The 20,646-nt window shown below is 40.8% G+C and overlaps 1 protein-coding gene across 2 annotated transcripts in view; it reads right to left on the bottom strand.

The window, feature by feature from the left end:
- LOC126272371 (tRNA selenocysteine 1-associated protein 1) overlaps window positions 1–20,646 on the bottom strand; it is a 54,462-nt gene that overhangs the window by 18,434 nt on the left and 15,382 nt on the right. The window contains exons 3-4 of one of the 2 annotated variants that reach the window (XM_049975179.1): window positions 19,841–19,997; window positions 15,880–16,048 (exon numbers count right to left, since the gene is read on the bottom strand). In XM_049975179.1, coding sequence (XP_049831136.1) covers window positions 15,880–16,048; window positions 19,841–19,997 — 326 coding nt within the window. The remainder of the gene's footprint in view (window positions 1–15,879; window positions 16,049–19,840; window positions 19,998–20,646) is intronic. The other variant, XM_049975180.1, reaches the window with a different exon arrangement.

Raw genomic sequence — 20,646 nt, 5'->3', positions numbered from 1 at the left:
AGTAAGAATTTACATTCTTAACACCATGGTCATCAGTCATTGCATAATACCACAAAAACATCAAAAGCCAGTCACTGCATTTACATTAACCAATAGGATGCCACACACGTACAATAAATAGTATGTGACAGTAAAAAAAAAAAAAGTTAAAAACAATTTTACCTTGCTTCCTTCCTATTTTAAGTTTTAAAATTTCTATTTTCATCTTTTTCTTGTTTTAAATGTCAGCAACTACTGTTTTTAATAGGTTGTTGACATTTTGACTGTCATGTATTACAGTTTTAAACAGTTGGTTGAAATTAAGACATATTGAACAATAGCATATAGGTACTCTACTCTAGGTTTAAATCGAGCAGCTTAAAGCATTGCACCTATGGTCTTGTTGGGAGAAATTTGTAACTGTAATTACTGACAATTTTTACTGTGCAATTGTAATGGCTGATCTCAATGTTACAAGAATTACCCATTACTAGACCATAACTAACAATGGTTCCTTGTACATATAGAAAGTGTCCATGATCCTTCCTTCCATATTGTTAAGGTTTACGTTTACTGAGCTATTTAAAGTTTCAATGTGTCAAGCAAAATTAGTTTTAAAACGTTTTGGCTGAACTTAATTTCAATTAGTGTTACTTCCCACATTCATAATATAGTAGCCTGAAAAATATAGTAAGAAAGTTCTGGCGGAATGTAAATAATTTAGGAGTATGGAGACCACTCACCGAATAGCAGAAGTCTTCAGTAGTCAACAGGTACCCCCCCCCCCTTTTGACACACACACACACACACACACACACACACACACACACACACACACACACACACACACACACACACACATGTGGACTAGAGTTTGCATTCCTGCATGTGGACTAGGGTGGGTGGGAATTGTGTCGGGGTGGCTCAGAAGGAGACAGCGGCTTTGTTTGCTATGAATGCAAGAGAGGAGGACGGCAGATGCATGCGCTTGGCCCAAACTGCATAATTCCAAGGCTGGTGTGGTGCAGTGCACAATGAAGGTGATGTGGACTGGGAGGGAATGACAGGACAGAGGAAGAAGGGACTGTGGGGCAGAGGGTGTTGGGACAATAGGTTAATGGACATTGACGCCAGGATGGTTATGACTGGAAAGGATGTGTTGCAAGGGTAACTCTGATCTGTATAGTTCAGAAAAGCTGCTGCTGGTGGTGGTGGTGGTGGTGGTGGTGGTGGTGGTGGTGGAAAGGATTCAGATGATCCAGATGTAAAGCATTCACTGAAATCGAGTACATTATGCTCAGCTACTTGCTGTGCCACTGGGTGGTCAACTCTGTTCTTTGCCACGGTTTGGCAGTAGCCATTCACTCTGGTGGACAGCTGGTTGGTTGTCATACCAACACAAATATCTGTTTAGTGATTACAGATGAGTTGGTGTATGGCATGGCTGCTTTCACAGGTGACCCTACCTTTAACAGGGTAGGATAAGCCTGTGACAGGACTGCAGCAGGAAGTGCTGGGTGGGTAGTTTGGCCAGATCTTGCACCTGAATCTTCCATAGAAAAGATTCATGTGACAATGGGTTTGGAGTGACACAGGATTGGACCAGGATGTTGTGTAGATTGCGAGGGCAATGGAATATCCTCTCCACCCATCCTAAAGTGGGTTCCCTTCACCCACCCAACCTACACAACCATCCTGGTCCATCCTTGGCCACTCCCTTTTCCAACCCCTTGCCACAGGGATATTATCTCTGTGAAAGACTCATGTGAAAGATCTGGACAGTCCAACCACTCAGCACTTTCTTTTCCAGTCCTGTCACACGCTTATCCTACCTTGTCAGATAAGGTCTATTAATAAAGTACCAGACTTATTTTTTATTGCTGAAATAAATAATGGTATCAGTGTGTGGGTATACTTTATGTTTGAGGGGATATGTGGTGCGCATACCTGATTTTTTTAATGAGTGTGGAAACAACCAGTCACTGGCTAGCCATGGACAACTGAACATGTGTAAGTTGTAATCACTGAATTTTATGTTGTGGGGAAAAAAAGGAACAATGTTATTGCATCAAATTTTGTTTTAAACTTGGCAATACTCAGACTGAAGCAATCCACAACATTCGACAAGTGTTTGGGGATGAAGCAATGGGTACCATACAGGTAAAGGACCTGTAAAACCACTTCAAAGATGGCCACTCATCAATAAAGAGGGAAGTACATTCTGCTCGACCATCAATATCCACAAATGAGGTTGTTACTGACCATTTAAGGACTGTGGTGACCTTTACACAATCTTCACGCATAACAGAGTTGTTAACAGAGGTCAGTCTGGTCACGGCCCTAGCTGACCACCCAGGTCACTGGATCCATCAGTATGCGATTACTTTGTGTGGGAAATAGGGTTGTTGATAAAATACCGGTATTCTTCAAAATGACATCGATATATAGCAGAGATATTTCCTTCCCTGATATATTGATATAAAAAATGGCAATATTGAGTGCTCATATTTTTATTTTTATTTTTTCCCAATTTTTGGTAAATACTGGAAGTTGTGCTTTTTGAATTTTGGTAGAATACAATTTTACTTTCACTGTGTGAAGCAAGTATATGTGGAACGAAAGAAGTCCCATTTTGCATCGGGGAGGGGGTGGGGGGGGTGTACATGGGGTAACAAGATTTCCGATGTGAAAAAATAGTACACCAGTTGCATTAAAATACAATTTTTAGCGCAACTTGAAAATGATGAACAAAAATCTAAATGACAAGATTGGTCTATGGGTGGGTACAGAAGTGTGAGGAGAAATGCTGACATAATTGGATATCAGTGCTACCAACAGAAGCTGCAACATTTAGCTCCACCATGCAATTTTGACATTACAACTGCTAAGTCACTGGCATTTGCAAAAATGAAAAAAACAGAGAAGTCGATATGAAGTGCTCCCAACAAATCTGATACGTGACGAAACTGAATGACGGACCCATCGGACACCATTTATTGTACCACTTACATGCTGCTATCACTGTTAGAAAAATGGTCATTGCCAAGCGTGAACATGCATCATTTTCCCTTCAATTCTTGCTCCAAAGGGGATAGGCAGCCTGCTAGCTTGATGATGTTCAAAATGTCTAATAAAAAATCAATACTTAAATATACAAATCTAAAATTGGCATTACATTTACAATGTGCAGCAGATATTTTTACAGGCAGGTAAACAGATACTTTTTCAGTCAATATATTGATTTTTTTCCAGTTTTTGAGAGCCAATAATATTTTTTTTAAAATATCAATGTATTGGATATTCCTGATATTTTTAAAAGTATCAACAGTCCTACTTCCAGCAGTGACAGCAACGTTGTGAGGGGTGTGTAGAAGCTGAAGATGACTACTCAAAAGGTGACTTGTGTCAAACAATTGTACCTCAGTAAGGATAGATTGGTACTTTTTGAACAGCCCTCACATAACAACTCAACTGTATTCACTGCACAGCTTTTTATATCAATATGACAATAATTAGCTGACCACCAGAAGGAATGATCACTTCCAAAACCATGACAAAGAATGAAGTTAACCACCCAGAGGCACAACACGCAGCTGAGCACAACATGCTCAATTTCAATGACCACTTCACAACCTGGGCCATCTGACTCCTTCCCTCAAACACCAGTATTTCTGAACTACGCAGATGGGAATTATCCTTGCGACACATCCTTCACTCTCATAACCATCCTGGCCACAATTACCAATACCCCACAGTCCCCACATCCTCCAACCAACAGTTCCCTTCTTCTGTCCTGTCATCCCCTCCGAATCAATGTCATCTTCATTGTAAACTGCACCACACCATCTCTGGCACCTGTGCATCACATGCTTAGCACCTAACTAGTTAGCAAACCTACTGCTCCCTCTGAGCTGCTAGCTACCCACCCGTCAACTGCTCTTTCTACCTCCTCCCTCCCTCTCCTTCTACCAGCACCACCCAACACAACCACTACCCCATCCTATACCACATACCAAAATGCAATACAGCATCGTGTTTCCAGCCACCACAATGCAGGGGCACAGAGAGAGATAGGTGGGGGGGGAGGGGAGGGGGGCAAGGGAGATAGGGGGGCGAGAGAGAGAGAGAGAGAGAGAGAGAGAGAGAGAGAGAGAGAAAGGGAGGGAGAGGGAGTAATCTGGCTAGACAAAGGATTGATTCTGAAAGCTATAAAATTTTATTTCTTTACCTTTCACGTGTGCCTGCTGAGATCTCAATGCTTCCGCTGTGAGTGGTCTCCTTTACTCCTAAATCAGTTAAATAATACTTATTTTAATAAGTGTCATCATACAAAAGTTTGGTTGTTGTCTCAGGTATATTGTCACTAATGCCAAGTATCAGCCAAACTGCTTGCGTCAGTGTGGGCACTGATAGTGTTTTGGAATGGAGTAGGAGGCAACAGGGTGTTTTGTACTGAGTTTAACGGGTACATTTGTCAGCTTCACTGCATTGTCGTAAAGTGTGTCTTTAAATATCTTGTCTTATGTTGTATATTTCGTACCAGAGATTTGATGATGGGGCTATCCCAAATTACCTAATATGATGATAAGTAAAAATTATATTGTAACTACATTACCATTCAGCGCAAAAGATGGACACACATCTCCTGAGAGACTTTTTGTTGAAAGTGATAAAATGTACCTTATTTGTACTCGATAAATGTATGGGTCAGTCCCACTGTTTACATTTCTTTTGATTAATGTATTTTTTTAAAAGTCTGCATTTGATTTGTTGAACAACTGCCTCTTGAGAATAAGGGCTTATATTTCTGGCTTCTCTTTACCCAAATGGTATTCACTATGTTATTCAGAGTAGTCAGAGTAATTTTGCAGCACACTATTATGTAAATTCTTGACTGGTTACAGTGCTTACATGAACTGACTCCTGTTTCAGAAGTGTTCCCCAACTTTGCTGTTACCTTTACTGGTTTTAATCATGTCTAACATGAAGTTGTTATTTTAATGAATCATATTAAATCAGCTGCGTAATTTGCAAAATATACTCATTTCTTAGATGAGAATTTTGAATTTGTTGAACTTTTACCCACCTCGGTAAGGCCAATGATGTCAACGATCTTAATGTTCACTTTCATCTATAATACTATGCAATATTACAGAGAGTCTATGAACCCACAGGAGAAACACAAGAATGATAGGATAGTTTTATATCACTCATATTTAATTAGCAATATAGAAGGAAAGACAAAAGTGTATCAAGATGTGCTCCACTTCAGTCTGCATACAAAAAGAGCTGCTGAACTGATCATCATGTTTTTGTTGCTGTTGTGTGTTTTTCAACACCAAAGATTGATTTAATGTAGCTCTCTGCACTAGTTTACCCTACGCAAGTCTCTTCACCTCTCTATAACTGCAGACTGCATTCACATGAAGCTGTTTGCTGTAACCAAGCTTTGATCTTTGTCTGCAATTTTAGCCTACTCTCCTTTTCTCTCAACTACAAAATGAACTGTTCCTTGATGCTCCATTATGTATCCTGTCAACCAAAGCATTCTTTTAGTCTACTTGTGCCTTACTTTTATTTTCTTCCTGATTCAATTCAGTATCTCTTCATTCATTATTCAAACTACTCAATCTTCAGTACTCTTCTGCAACAATAGAGTTCAAAAGCTTTTTTTCCCATCTAGTTCTATTATTTATTGTCCAGGCTTCACTTTCATATAAAGTTCTAGGCCAATCAATTACTATCAGAAGGGACTTTCTTTTTCTCCTTGGTTTATATATGGATTGAATAACTCTGGAGCCAGGCCAGACCCCTGCTTCACTTTCTCCTCAAATAATGCCCCTCCATTTCTTGTCCTTCAACACTTACAATCATAATTTGTAGAATAACTCTCACTCCCCTCCTCCCCCCCCCCTGCTTAAATCAGAATCTTGAAGAGCATATTCCAATCAACAGTGTGACTTTCTCCAAGGGTTTCTTTAATTTTCCAATACATGTCATCTACCTTTCACCACAGCCATGCATGTGAGTATTTTCAGTGTTATCAAACTAGGTGCTTTCAATTCTGTAGAAAACATCTATGTCCATTTTTTATGTACTGGAGGGATGTTCTGCACAAATCACAGAAAAAATTTTAAAAAGTGAAGAAAATAAAATAAAAAACATAATGCCACATTGCAAATTACTAATAACACATTATAAACTCATTCATTGCTGAATAAAACTAGCAACTACTCAGAATAATACACTGCATCATAAGCTGAAAAAAAAAGAATCTATATTCAGAAGCATGAACATACAGCATGCATAGGCAGCACAACATTATACATAAGGCGGAATGGCAGAACATTCACAAACAATTTTCTGATTACAGTAATTCAATAAAAGCTAAAAAAATTATATTTTACCAAGCAACACACATTCAGAACATGGGATTTGCATATAAAATAGGCATTCAATGCTTACACAAAATTTCAAGGGATTTACAGAATACTTAAATTAAAAATAACAGCTAGACACAAAAAGGAAATTGGTAGGGTGATACATAAAACAAATGGATGTGTGTGGCAGAGTCAAAAGTGTGTTACTGAATTAACAGAAGCTTGTAGATAATTATAATTTCGAGAGGGGGGGGGGGGGGGGGGGGGAGAGAAATGCTTTAAAGGTAAGGATTCAATTCATAAACTTCAACTATATGCTACAAACTGTGTATTATTACTGGGAATGTGTCTGCTAATGCAAACATCATCCATCATCATTCATTCATTCATTCCCGTGTCTAGTCAACATTTCCAGAATGCAGCAATTCCAATGGCCCTGTTATTTGCCTCTGTCAAGTCCTGTGTGGTGCAGGGTGTTCCAGAAGTGGGGATATAAGCAAATGACCTTGTGTTGTTCCAGACTCGCAAGACACCTTTCCATTATGTGGAAAGGATGCTCATCATTTTTGCATGTTGGTCTTGCAACAGGGGACATCCATCGTAATGTGACTGATTGATATCCAAACAGGGTAGGGCATATAGTTTCCTGGGGCTAGTTCTTCCTTCAATGGGATACCCAACAGCAGTTTACTCTTCCAACTGGTGATGTACTTACACACCGTTGCTCCCTTTAGTGACCAAGTCCAAGTGATGAAGCTCTTTTTAGATCAGCCAACAGATTACAGCTTGATGAGCATACAGTGAATGACGGGGATCACTAATCTGCTTCACCCTCTCCATACTGGCAGCAACATCCCTTCTGACAGTGGGAGGAGGGGGAGGGGGGGAGGAGGGAGCTATATCAACAATTTGATAGAGTTTGTCAACTTGAGATGACTTCATACATCCTGACAAGATTCGGACTGACTGACTGACTGCAAGGTGTAATCTGCAGCTGACATACACCAAGCAAGGGCAGAAGTTTTCAGGGTGCGAGGGCTAGTTTCCTCGAAATCTTATTCCTTGCACTGACCTGCAGCCTTCTGTTATGGAAATGTTTCTTGAAAGACAGTGTATGTCCAAGACTAGCACCTCGATATACAGATGTAACAATGCTGAACTCATTTGCCTTGTCACGTGACATCCAATTGTGCCGAACTTCGATATTTAATCAGTGAAATACGCACACTTGAATCTTGTTGGAAAGAAAGGAAGACTGGGTTTAAGTGCCATCAACATCGAGGTCATCAGAGGTGAAGCACAAGCTCAGATTGTGTCAAGGATGGGGAAGGAAATTGTTCGTGCCCTTTCAAAGGAACCATCCTGGCATTTGCCTGAATGATTCAGAGAAATCACATAAAACCTAAATATGGATGGCCGGATGTGGGTTTGAACCATCAGCCACCCAAATGTGAGTACACTGTGCTACCCATTGTGCCATCTCACTAGGTGTGTCTTGTTGGGATTTGGCTTTGGCTGATTGAACTCATAGTAAAGGCCAAGCACATCCAATGATGTAATCAACTTTTCTTCCATCTCTTAAAACATCTTCCCTTGGGCAGCCACTGATATATTATCAGTGTAGGTGAAATGCCTGGAGTGTTTTGTAAAGGGCTGATCATTATGTATATTAACTGTATTTATCTTACTGTCCTTGGTAAGATGGTTGGTTGGTTGATTTAGGCGAGGGGACAAAACAGGAAGGTTAATAGTCCCATTACATTTAGGAAGGATGGGTCAAAGAAGCCGGCCATGCCCTTTCAAAGGAACCATCCCAGCATTTGCCTGAAGAGATTTTAGAGAAAGCATGGAAATCTCGATCAGGATGGCAAAAATGGGTTTGAACTGTCATCCTCCTTAATGTGAGTCTAGTGTGCTAATCACTGCACTGCACTACCTCGCTTGGTTTGATAATACGACTTTTGCACACATAAAAACTAAAAATGAAACTACAGAAACAAATCACCAAACTAATCCTCAAAACAAGCAGCTCAGGAAAAATTTAAGAATAACAAAAACCAGCTGAAGTCAATGAATCTTTAACTTTCAGAACATGAGCTTTCTTTAAAGACAGCCAGACATACATAAAAAGAAAAATAAGTGTAACAGTCATATCTGCAGAAAATGTGCATTGTTTTCTGTTTTAGGGCACAAAAACAACTAGGGTCATACAAGCCCACATCAGAACTGTAGAACACAAAGACAAAGAGTGGAGTTAAAAACAACTATCATCGACAGAAGAGAAGACAGCTAAAAACAGGGGTATAGAGAAAGGTCTACAAAGTATGTCTTAGTGAAATGGAGGTCCAGAATGAAAACTTAAATGGCCTTCGCTGTATTGCTACAACAGATAAAAAGTAAAATGTGGTCAACGATCCATGCGTCGATGCTAAAACTGCCTATAACTAAGACAGCAAACACAAATGAGAATGTAAGTGGTTATAAAAAGGGCATTCCGACAGGTTGAGTGCCATGAGTGCAACGTGGTGGGGGAGCACCACTTAACAAATGGTGATGGCTAAAAAGCCAATGCCCACTACACAACCTAGTTAAAATGATCTCCTCACAGCGAGAGGGCCGAGAGGAGGTCGTCCAAGCCATTGGGGGAGGCTTAATAACCCAGAAGTTGTTCCCATGAAGGGAGGACCAGTGGTGATGCCAAAGTGACACCACCTGTTGACAGACTGGAACACAGAGATCATCGGAGGAAACGTACAAGATAGCGGGCTGAAGTATGAGGACTGCAGCCTCGGCAGCAGCATCAGCAGCCTCATTTCCTGTCAGACCAGCATGAGCAGGAACCCGCATGAACTTCACAGTTACTCCACCAAGAGTGAGCAAGTGACAGCTTTCCTGGACCTGTTGCACTAAGGGATGGATGAAGTACAGCACACACTGGCTCTGAAGGGCACTTAGAGAGTTGAAGCACATGATGCAACTGAAAAGCCTGTGTAGGCAGATGTACTACATGGCCTGATACAGGGCGGAGAGCTCTGCTGTAAATACTCAGCGGTGTTCGGAAACCAATACCAAAAAATGTTGGTGCCTATTATGGAGGAACACCAGACACCATGCTCAGTCTGAGATCCGTAAGTGCACACGAAGGTGCTACAGCGAAGTTCCATGCAAAGGCCGTAAAACTGAAGGCAATTGAGTGTGGCTGGAGTAGTGTCCTTAAAAGTGAATGAAGGCCAAGGTGAACGTAAGCCACCACACGAAGACAAGGTGGTGAAGGGTATACATTTACTGGGAAAGTTGCAGGGAGCGTGAAGTTAAGCTGCCGGAGCAAGAGCCAAAAGCAAACTCCAGGAGGTATATGTGATCAAAAGAGTCATCGAAGGAGGCAGCACAAGATGGGTGGCCACGCATGGCAGACAAGAGGCATGCATACCTGCTGAGGAGAGTCATGGCAGTAGGACAGTAGTAGTTCAGCAGCTTCTGCATACAGACTCTCAACCAAGTTAGTGTCAAAGGCGCTAATGGACAAACAGATGCCATGATGATGGATAGTATTGAGACGGCATATGAGGGACAGACGTGCACATACGAAACCCCCTTAGGCTAGTTTCGAACGGACAAGGGACCAGTACAAATGGAGAAGGGAGGTTTGATCTGCTCCCCAGTAAGTACCACTGAGGATACGTAGAACAATGAGTGACTGTATACAGCGACCTTCCAGGTAAGACACATGAGAGAATCAAGAAAGTTTCCTGTGGAGCATGAGGCACAGGAATTTTGAACGGAAGAGCAACAGGCCCAAGATGTAAGGACAGTGGAAGAAATTGAATGCACCGCCAGAAATTCATACAAACGTTTTTGCCAGTGGAAAAACAAAAGCCAATGTCAACACTCCATGAGTCGAGACAATCGAGGCAACATTGATGACGCTGCTCAATGAGACAGGTCCATGGAGAACTGCAATCAATGGCAAAATTGTCAATGAAAAGGAAGCAGCATATGCCTGAGGGGAGAGAGGCCATTACAGGGTTAATGATGATAGCAAAGAGGACGACGCTCAGGACGGAACCTTCAGGCACACCATTTTCCTGGATAAAGGTGTCTGACAAAGCAAAATCCATTCTTAACTTGAAATCTTGGTCCTTCAAAAATTCCCAAAGGAAATGGGGCAGGAGCAATGGAAGCTCCACATGTAGAGTATGGGGGACACCAGTCCTCCAGCAGGTTTCATGGGCCTTACCCAAATCAAAAAACACAGCCACAGTCTGGGATTTCCACAGAAAACTATTCATGACATGGGTGGACAAAGTGTGTGCAGTGGTTACTAAATTGTGAGACTCAAGAAACCATATCAGCCAGTCATGAACCATATGTTCCAACACCTTGAAAACCAAGGTGGTGAGAGAAATGGGGCAAGAGCTAGAAGGAAGGTGTTTGTGCTTACCGGACTTGGGTATGAGTACGACAATGGCTTCATGCCAGTGACTGGGAAATGTGCCTCTGCCCAGATGCGGTTATACATTTGAAGCAGAAACTGCTTGCCCGCAAGAGAAAGATGCTGCAACATCTGAATGTGAACATCGCCTGGCCCTGGGGTGGAGGATCAGGATGAAATGAGAGCTTGAGCTAGCTCCCCCATAGTAAAGGCGGCATTGTAGCACTCACGATTCTAAGAAGAGAAGGATATCGCCGGAGCCTCCTCCACTTGTTTCTGACAGAGGAAGGCAGGGCGATAGTGGGAGGAGCTCGAAATCTCCGCTAAATGGCAGCCCAAGGTGTTGGAATAGCAATAAGGTCCACAATGACATCATACGCTACTGTCAGGCCGAAAACTGGGGAACACATCTCGGCCCCAGAGAGCCATCGGAGATTGGCCCACATGATGGAAGAGGGAGTGAAAATGATAAAATAACTACTGGGTGAAATCCAGCTAGCTTTTTTACTATCCTGAAGAACACAACAACACTGTGCAAGCAACTGTTTATAATGAAGGCAGTTTGCCATCATAGGATGATGGTTAAAAACATGGAGAGGACACCTCCGCGCACAAATTGCATCATGGCATGCCTCAGTCAACCAAGGGACCAGGAGACAGCTTGGTAAAGAGGAAAAAGAGGAAGTGTAAGGAATGGAATGTTCTGCAGCAGTAAGGATAATGTTTGTCAGATATTCTACCTGGTCATCGCAAATGGGGAAATGCTGTTCATCGAAGATCACCAGGGAGGAGTAAAACCTCCAGTTGCTCTTAGTAAGCTGCCATTTGGGTGTGCACATAGGTGGTGTAGGAGTCAGCAAACAGATAGCACACAGGGAAATGGTTGCTTGAGTATGATTCAAGAGAGAACAGACCACTCGAGAGGATGGGTAAGCTGGTGGGCAGTGCAAGATAGGTGCAAATGGATATAGATGTGCATGGTGTCTGAAAGGAACATGGGTGCTCCTGTGTTAAGGCAGAATACGGCACCTCTCAGACAGGTTCTGGGAAATCCCCAAAGAGGATAGTGCATATTACAGTTACAGAGCAGCAAAAGGGGTGAGGTAGCTGCCCAATAATCTGAAGGAAGTCTGCCCTGCTGACATCGAATGATGGAAGGATGTAAACTGTACAAACGCAAAAAGTCAAATCAGGAAGGAAAAGGCGAACTGCAACAGCTTGAAGGCAGGTAGTCAGGGAGATGTGTTGACTATGAACATCATCCAATATAAGCAACATGACTCCTCCACGAGATGGAATGCCATCCTTGGGGACAAGGTCAAAATGGACCAAGAAAAAATCTGAGAGGTGAAAGCGGTCATGGGGACACAATTCTGTGTCAGAGAACAAGTGGACGCTGCAATTGTAAGAGCAGCAGTAAATCCTCTTAGTTGAATTGAAGACCACGAATGTTCCATTGGAGGAGAGTCATGACAAGGAAAAAATGAAGGGATGTCACCACAACGGCTGCAAGTGCCAGCCTTCGGAGACTCGCTACTACAGGGCACGGAGGTAGGAGAATCCTGTTCCATGAGGTCTACAGAAGTGTTGGCATTCTCCTTCTGTAGGCCTGCAGAGTACAGCACAGACAAACTGTTGGTGGTTCACACTGGTGACATGGAGGTTGGCCTGACAACAGTACGACATGGCTATACCATCAAAAAGGATCTTCAAGTCAGCGAAGGAGAAGACAGTTTGCCTTATTTTCACTTCTTGCAGTCTTTCCAGCTGGAAAAACATGACTCAGATGTTAGTTGGCTAGAGGGACATAGGAAGTCTTCACGGACATATTCCTTCTGTCCTTTCCAGCCTGCCAGTTGCGTAGCCCCATGAGGCGAAAAATTTGTGTGTGTTACACTGTTGGAGAAGTAGGCGGGGACGTTACCATGATGCTGGGTGATTTCACAACCGCAGTGATAAACCTGAGGTTACACATCTGCATGCCCATGTCCTCCATGGTGCGAGATAGCAAGAACAGTACTACAGGTGCCAGACTGTAGAACACAGGGTTTCAGACTAGCCAACAATTTGTGAACAACTGGGTAAGGCACTTTTTCCTTCACCCGGATCTCCTAGACAGCCCGCTCATTAAGATACATAGGGTAATTGTGGGAGGGGGCGGCACAGTTGCCATTGCAGTTGATGGATCGACGTCGCCGCTGCAGTTCATGGAGTGGGGAGGAGGCGGACAATCACCCTCGTGAGCATCCCTACCACAGGTTACACATTTGGCTGGGTGTCAACAGGACTCATGAGTGTGGTTGCAATTATGACACTGGTAACAGCGCATCAGGCTCAGATTATATGGTATGACTGTGATAACTTCATAACCTGCTTTGATCTTTGATGGAAGAACCACTATTAAAAGTGAGAAAAAGGGTGTGTGTGGGCACTAAGAAAGCATCGACTTTTTAAGTCACGCACTGGACTGAAATGACACCCTGATAATAGGGGTACGTTTGGATTTCTGCCTCGGTCAGACCATCGAGCAGCCTAGTGTAAACTATATCATGGGAAGAATTCAGCATTCGATTGGATTCCACAGGGCCAGCAATTGCATCAACACCTTTCTGAATAATAAACAGATTGACCGTAGCGAAGGACTGACCGTCTTCGATACATGAAACCACGAGGAACTGTGGTGTAGTTGGGAGCGTCATTCCGTTTACATTTTGTAGCCGTTGACTGTGGAGATGATTGGCTCATTGCAAGTAAATCCCCCACCGTTGCCAGAGTCTCTGATGGCATGCTCCTCCCAAGTGGGTGCCCCCTTCAGAAGGGTGCGCATCCGCCTTAGGTGATTGTTCACACCTCCCGAACACCTGACAGAGGGTCCAATCGGCAATTTTGGAAGGTAGCAAATCAAACAATCAACCCACCATGTATCAGGAGGTTATGTGTGAACCCTATCTGTCAACTGTGGGCAGGGAATTACGAATTACCCAGTCACCTGTTATATGTAAGACACGTGGGCTGGCCTTCAGGAGTGCACAGGGAAAAAGAAGAAAAAGAAGAACCTCAAATGCTGAAGGGGAGTAAGGATAGGAAAAGGTGAACAAGAAAGAAAAACTGAACAAAAGACAATGGAGAGTATTCTGATACTGACTATCGAAAATGCAGAATATATTTCCATAAACAGCCCAGGCATGTTCCCCAAGGTAGGGGTAAAAAAACAGCAAGAGGATAAACATGCAGCATGGAAGGAACAAGATGCTCGAAAGGCTGGGGCCTGATGGTAGTCAAACACGAACCGAACCTACCAAAAAGCAGCAAGCCCCCTGGTGGAGGATGTGCATTACCCCAGTTCCCAGAATGAAATCAGATAACGACATGGGACAGGTACAATAATAGTATGTAACTATTTCAGTTCTAAGTGTGGATATTACATAATGCAAACCAGAGTGTTTATGTCCAAGGCCAGCCACAAGAGGCTACTAAAAAATATCCACCAAAACAAAACAATAACAATAGTTAACATTTGGAGAGAGACGAATAAAAGGAAAATTGAAGAAGAAAGAAGAGGAGGAAGAAATCAGGTTTTCGCGGAATTACTGAAGCACTTACTGAATAATAACTGCATTCAAAAGAAAAACTGAGAAATTAGAGCTGGTTTCTGAAGACCAATTGTTAGCTTTGTATAAAAAGTGCAAAGTGGAATGATGAAAGTATAATTTAAAGTAATAACAAAACAGGCCGACTTATTTCAGAGAGAGGAATAAGAATGGGATGGATAACAAATGTACCAAATCCAATGGACTGTTTGTGGAACCGTGACCGGTTGGAGACAAACATAGCCTAGTACAATGGGAGGGTTACTACTGACCAGAATATTATGACCAAATATGTCATTAAGTATTTTATTTTCAGAATTCTGTGGATTAAATATAAAGATCAAATACCTAAATGACTCTAGAATGACACTAAGATCAATATCCCGTGAATGACGAGCTCATTAGAGACAAGGCACAAGCTTGGATTGGATTGCAGAAGGATGCGGAAAGAAACCAGCCATGCCCTTTCAAAAGGAACCATTTCCGCACCTGCCTTATGCAACTTTCGGCAACTGTGGAAAAACTAGATGTCGATGGCCAGACACAAACTGAACTGCTGTCCTCTGCAATACGAGTGGAGAGTCTTAACACTGCGCCACTCTACTTGGTCAACAATGCCTTTACAGGTTTAAAAACTGAATCTCTAATAAAGAAGCCTGGCTATTTCTTATTTTGTATTCCATCAGTTACCAACCCAAACAATTACAAGTACTTGGTTCAAAATTACAACTTAAGCAATCACACACATTTTCACCTTCCTCTCTCTACCTCATTTGTCTTCAAACATGTGTTTCCAAAAGTGAAAGATGAATACTAGTGAGATTCAAAACATACAGTGAACCTGATATTGTAATGTGCTCATCCTTGTCTCTTCTACGTCTGCTAGTCCTCTAACCCTCACCTTTGATTCTGAAGTCCTGAGAACAAAGTAACTAACATGTGTTCAGGCAGAATACTTATCACTACCAGTCTTTAACACATGGAACCTATTTACATTTCTTTACAATAATTTGTTGTTAACTGGAAATGCATTAATTGAAATAAAACTTTTAGTTTTCTTTTGTATTTGTAAAGTTAAAGAAAGTAAGTATCTACCAAAGTCGATCTATTTATCTATCTACCTACCTAACTTCCTACTCACATAAATTCATGATACAAACTTTCCATTTATATAATAGATTTTTTTACTTTGTTGTTCTGTGTTTCTGAACTAGTAAATCCAAAAAGAAAAGATCTATCAAAATGATAACTGACAGCAGACCTAAGTTACCCACCAGTTTATGTCAGATATTTGTAAACTACACAACACAAGGGAGAATTTGAAACCAATCAACAACATCCTACCAGGACTAGTGCATCTAGACAACAAATGCGAGTTTAAACATGCAGGGGACTGAACATACTGTACTGCTCACTGTTTCACATCATTACACAAATTATGAAATGTGAAACAGCTGGCAGTCCCATACAGTCTCTCAAACACACGAACAAGAGTTACCCTGTGGTAGTAAACCTGTGTGGTTTCGGCACTGCGTTGCTTATTTTGATGGGTTTCCCGCCAAGTCCTTTGTATCCATTCATCTGGATAAGGCACAGCTTCTGTTCCTCTTCATTGGCAAACCTGATGAAGCCATAACCTTTACTGTAACCAGCATTGTCTAGTATCACTGAAACAAAGAACAAGTGTCACCAAACGTTCAATGTTTTATTTTAATCAATTAAATAAATAACTAGGTAATACAATACAAAATTTTGACTTCACATATAACAGGGTGGTGTGTCTCACTGCCATAATTTTATTGAGCACTGAGTCTATGACTGCTTTTACTCCATGGAAGTTTCCATCATAAAATTAACAAAAAATGTGGCACACGGGAGTGTTGATGCTCACGGTCACAATGCTCTTGGCACCAATCCAATCCTGTACAATTTTCTACATTCCTTTATTCTGCGACAAAAATCTTTTGTGGCACAAAACATTACAACACAATGTAATACAGGCATACTATATGTTTTTTCCCCAAAACTATCACCAACCCACACTCTCAACAGTAAAAGACACTGAAGGAAACAAACAACTGCTCCAGCCATGTATAACAAGAAATAATATAATTAAGAAGAAATCTGAAGGAACAATGTCCATTTCAATGTTTTATTTCCTATTTTGTGAAGGTGTGATAGCACATGCATACACATGGGCACAAGTGCATGTATGTTTGACCACAGATTTCTCAGCATTTTCAACAACTTTTCAAGTTTGGCTTTATTTAAATTCCCAAATACTTGCATGAGATTTGTTAAATCATTCCAGTGCAGTATAAAGATATCAAGTTTTGCCAACACTGAAAATGTATGATGTCCTCTAAGATGTGCTAGATTTTTTGTCTTCAAGAATAACAGAGCACAGGATCATGACACGGACAAGTGCACTGTCCAGGTATGTGCCATGAAAGCATGAAAAATAAGTACAGCACAGAGAAATGAGGTTGCAAAATGAGAACAAAAGTTATATAGTGAAACATGAAACGAACAATAAAAGTCTACCTCATGAGAGATCATTTTGGGTTCCAGAGAAATGTAGAAACTTGTGGCAATACTGCCTCTATAATGTATCTATGAAGATAGACTGAAAAAAGGAAAACCTATATTTATAGCAGGAATTTTTTTACGCTATGTAAACTTTGAACCCCAACAAAAAATAAATAAAAACTTGGGAGTTTGCCAATGACATTATAAATCAGTCAGAGACAGAAATGTACTTGGAAGAACAGTTGTAAAAAAAAGTAAAACAAAGGTAACAGAACGCAGTTGAATTAAATCACATGACAACTCAGAGAATTTAATTATGAAAGGAGACACTGATTACACAATTTCTGCTTTTGGACGGCAAAATAACCTACGATGACTGAAGTACAGGTGATATAAACTGCACATTAGCAAAGGCAAGGAAAGTGTTACTGAAAAATATTTTAACATCTACAATGGTAATCCCAAAAGTCTCCTATTTTTTTATAAGTACAGAACTCTGTTTGTGTGGCAGTTGGTCACATTGTTATGAAGAGTGCTACATGCGCTGTGTGTAAACATGAAGTGATGCCCTCATCTCGGCTTGGCAGCATTTGAGAATGGAGCTCTCATTGGATGTTACTGCCAAGTGCGAATTGCGCACAGTTATTCAGTTTTTGAACGCAAAGGGCACTACCCCCGACTGAAATCCACCGCCAACTGACGGAAGTGTATGGTGAGTCCTGCGTGGATGTCAAAAATGTTCATAAGTGGTATAGAGAGTTTGCAGCTGGTCGGACCGAAATTCACAACAAACAAAGGAGTGGGAGACCGTCAATTTCTGAGGAGAGTGTTGAAGGTTGAGCAAAGCATGCGTGAAGATTGGCGGATCATCCTGGATTATCTCTGAGCATTGGTTCCTGAGGTTTCCTGAAGCACCTCTCACAGATTTTTAACGGAAACATTGAACTACTGGAAAGTGTGCGCAAGGTGGGTGCCACGCATGATGACTGAGGACCACATGCAACAACGAGTTGATGCTCCCCGCACATTTCTTCACCGCCTTACAGCCGAACAGGACAATTTTCTGGACTCAATTGCCATGGGCGACGAAATCTGGGCATACCACTTTACACCCGAGACTAAGCAACAATCACGCAAGTTCATAACTTTCTGAACAGCATGATGGCGAGCTGGTATGACATGGGCATACAAAAACTGCCACAGGGTCTACAAAAATGCATCGACACAAATGGTGATTATGTCAAAAAATGGCTAAATGTTCAAGCTGTAAACTGATGTAAACCATTGTAGAAATAAACAAGTCTATGTACTTATAAAAATAGGAGACCTTACTTTTTGGATTGCCCTCATAATATAAATTTAAGTGTTAAGTCTTTCCTGAATGTATATGTCTGGAGTGTAATATTAAGTGGGAGTAAAATTTGGACGATAAACAGTAGGGGCAAGAAGATAATAGAAGCTTTTGAAATGTGGTGCTACAAAAGAATACTACAGATTAGATGGCTTAAATTGAACAACCAATGAAGAGATACTGAACCAACCTGGGGACAAAAAAATGTTGTGGCACAACACTAAACAAAAGCTCTGGTTGATAGGACACATCATGTGACATCAACAGTCAACTATGGAGGGAAGTAAGGGAAGTACATGGAGTAAATACTGTACAGGGAGACCAAGGCTGGAACATTAATTATTCACCCTACGAAGACTCTCTGCACAACTGCTGATGGCTGTAGCTTTTTCAGTATATGTCTTAGAGCAATGTATCACTTCGAGCCAATACTCACTTGTTTCCACTCCAGATCAACTTAAGCTTTCAATCTTGTCTGCTGAATTTATTGTAGTTATATTGTTTCTGCGTTAATTTCATCCTGTGATTAAAATTATACACTGAAGACACCCACTGCAGTGTTTGCAATTAATAACATAGTTTATTTCATGAACACATAGGATCACTGGACATATTGTCATATGCTAGCTAACACTGATTATGTTGGCTGTGATGAGAAAGCTGTCAGTATCGATGGAGGGCATTTGATTTCAATCAAAACAGCTACTTTCACCAGCTACTATGCTGCAAGTCATCTTAAGATTGAACCATGAATACAGCAAGCAGGTTCATGTGGATGTAGTTTGCAATTTTATGCACAAATGAAGCAGTTTGCAAAGTGCAGAAAATCATGAAGAGCTCCATTAAACAAGTCTTTGGAAAGAAGACCAAAACAAACCCAAAGGGTATCATACATTCCACTACTGACAGTAAGTTGAGTATCTGCAACTCCACATTTATACATGATAGTTAAGGGGACCTCAGCTGTTCAATATAAAATGTCAAATCAAAAATGCACTGGGAGTGATTATGATACAGCTTTTCAGAGAACATATTCTATGCTTTGGTAGTAATTTCTGCACAGCAAACGTGACTCTTGACTCATTATTTTATAGAACTTACAACTTATAATTGTTTGCTAACATCTGAGAACTCCTGCCTTAATGCTTTAAAAAGGTTATATTCCTTCCTACAGGTGGAAAGAGTAGAACCCTAGGAACACATTCTACAAAACTACATCAATGAAGTATGAACTGTTTACAGTATGCTACTCATTTTCACAATGTTATTTATGGAGGTATGTTAAATGAGTGTTTTAATATACACTTGTGGTCATGTCATCTGAATAACCAGCCAGAAATGGGAAAACATGAATTTACACTGATACAACCAAACAGTAATATCAACATGAATGGCAACAACCATCATGTTCATGAGTTGAGACTCTTGTGAATGTCAGAAACTCGGAAAAGGCAGTTAAAAATCCTTCGTTAATTACATGGAGTGAAGTAAACAAACAGTCTACTGCCTAAAAATTCTGTTACTTAACTACCATTACTATCAAACATACATATTCTTAATAGACTGACAATAAGCTTACCTTTTGCTGTTCTGATTGATGGATATCGAGATGCAAACGTTTTGTACAGTGTGTAATCATCAACCTCAGGAGTTAAGTCACCCACCCACAGAGAATACTCCCGGTCACCTGACGGTCGGCCTGTCGTCCCAGCATGATTTAGTTTAAATCGTACAGGCTGAAAAATCACAAAATAATTAATATGTTTATGATAATATGTGCATACATAATAAATTACCAACCATACAAAAACAGTAAACAAATAACAATACTTGGTGGAACAGTATTGTTACTTATGCAATAGACAAAGTCTAGAAGGGAGATCATGATACAGCTTTTCAGAGAACATACTCTTATGTTTTGTTAATAATTTATGTACAGCAAAAGTGAATTTTGGCTTATTGTTTTACAGCTCTTACAAGAATAATTCTTAGCTAACATCTCAAGGCCCCAAAAATTAGCACCAACATGCACTAACTGTACTTAAAACAGTTCTCTTCACTGACTAGCACTCATTGCTCACTGCTTCTGTTCAGCATTTACTGCAAATTATTCAAGAAGTTCACAATTGGGTCATAATCTGCAAACTATTATGCTACAATTTTCTATTCATCAAACACATTAACAGGCAAGCAATTTTAAAAGGCAACATAAATTTTCAATGAAAATTAGAATTATGACAACAAAAAGGAATTTCATTATTGTACATAGAGAATAGAAACACTATGTTGGAAAAAGGTAATTCTGCATACTTGTCAAAAATGAAAGACTGTTATTAAATCAGAATCACCTTTGACATCCATTACATTAGCTGTTAAGTAAATTGG

This window comes from Schistocerca gregaria, chromosome 5 (assembly GCF_023897955.1).
Source record: "Schistocerca gregaria isolate iqSchGreg1 chromosome 5, iqSchGreg1.2, whole genome shotgun sequence".
NCBI lineage: Eukaryota > Metazoa > Arthropoda > Insecta > Orthoptera > Acrididae > Schistocerca > Schistocerca gregaria.
The sequence above is the reverse complement of the archived record's forward strand: the minus strand, read 5'-3'. Positions and strand labels throughout refer to the sequence as shown.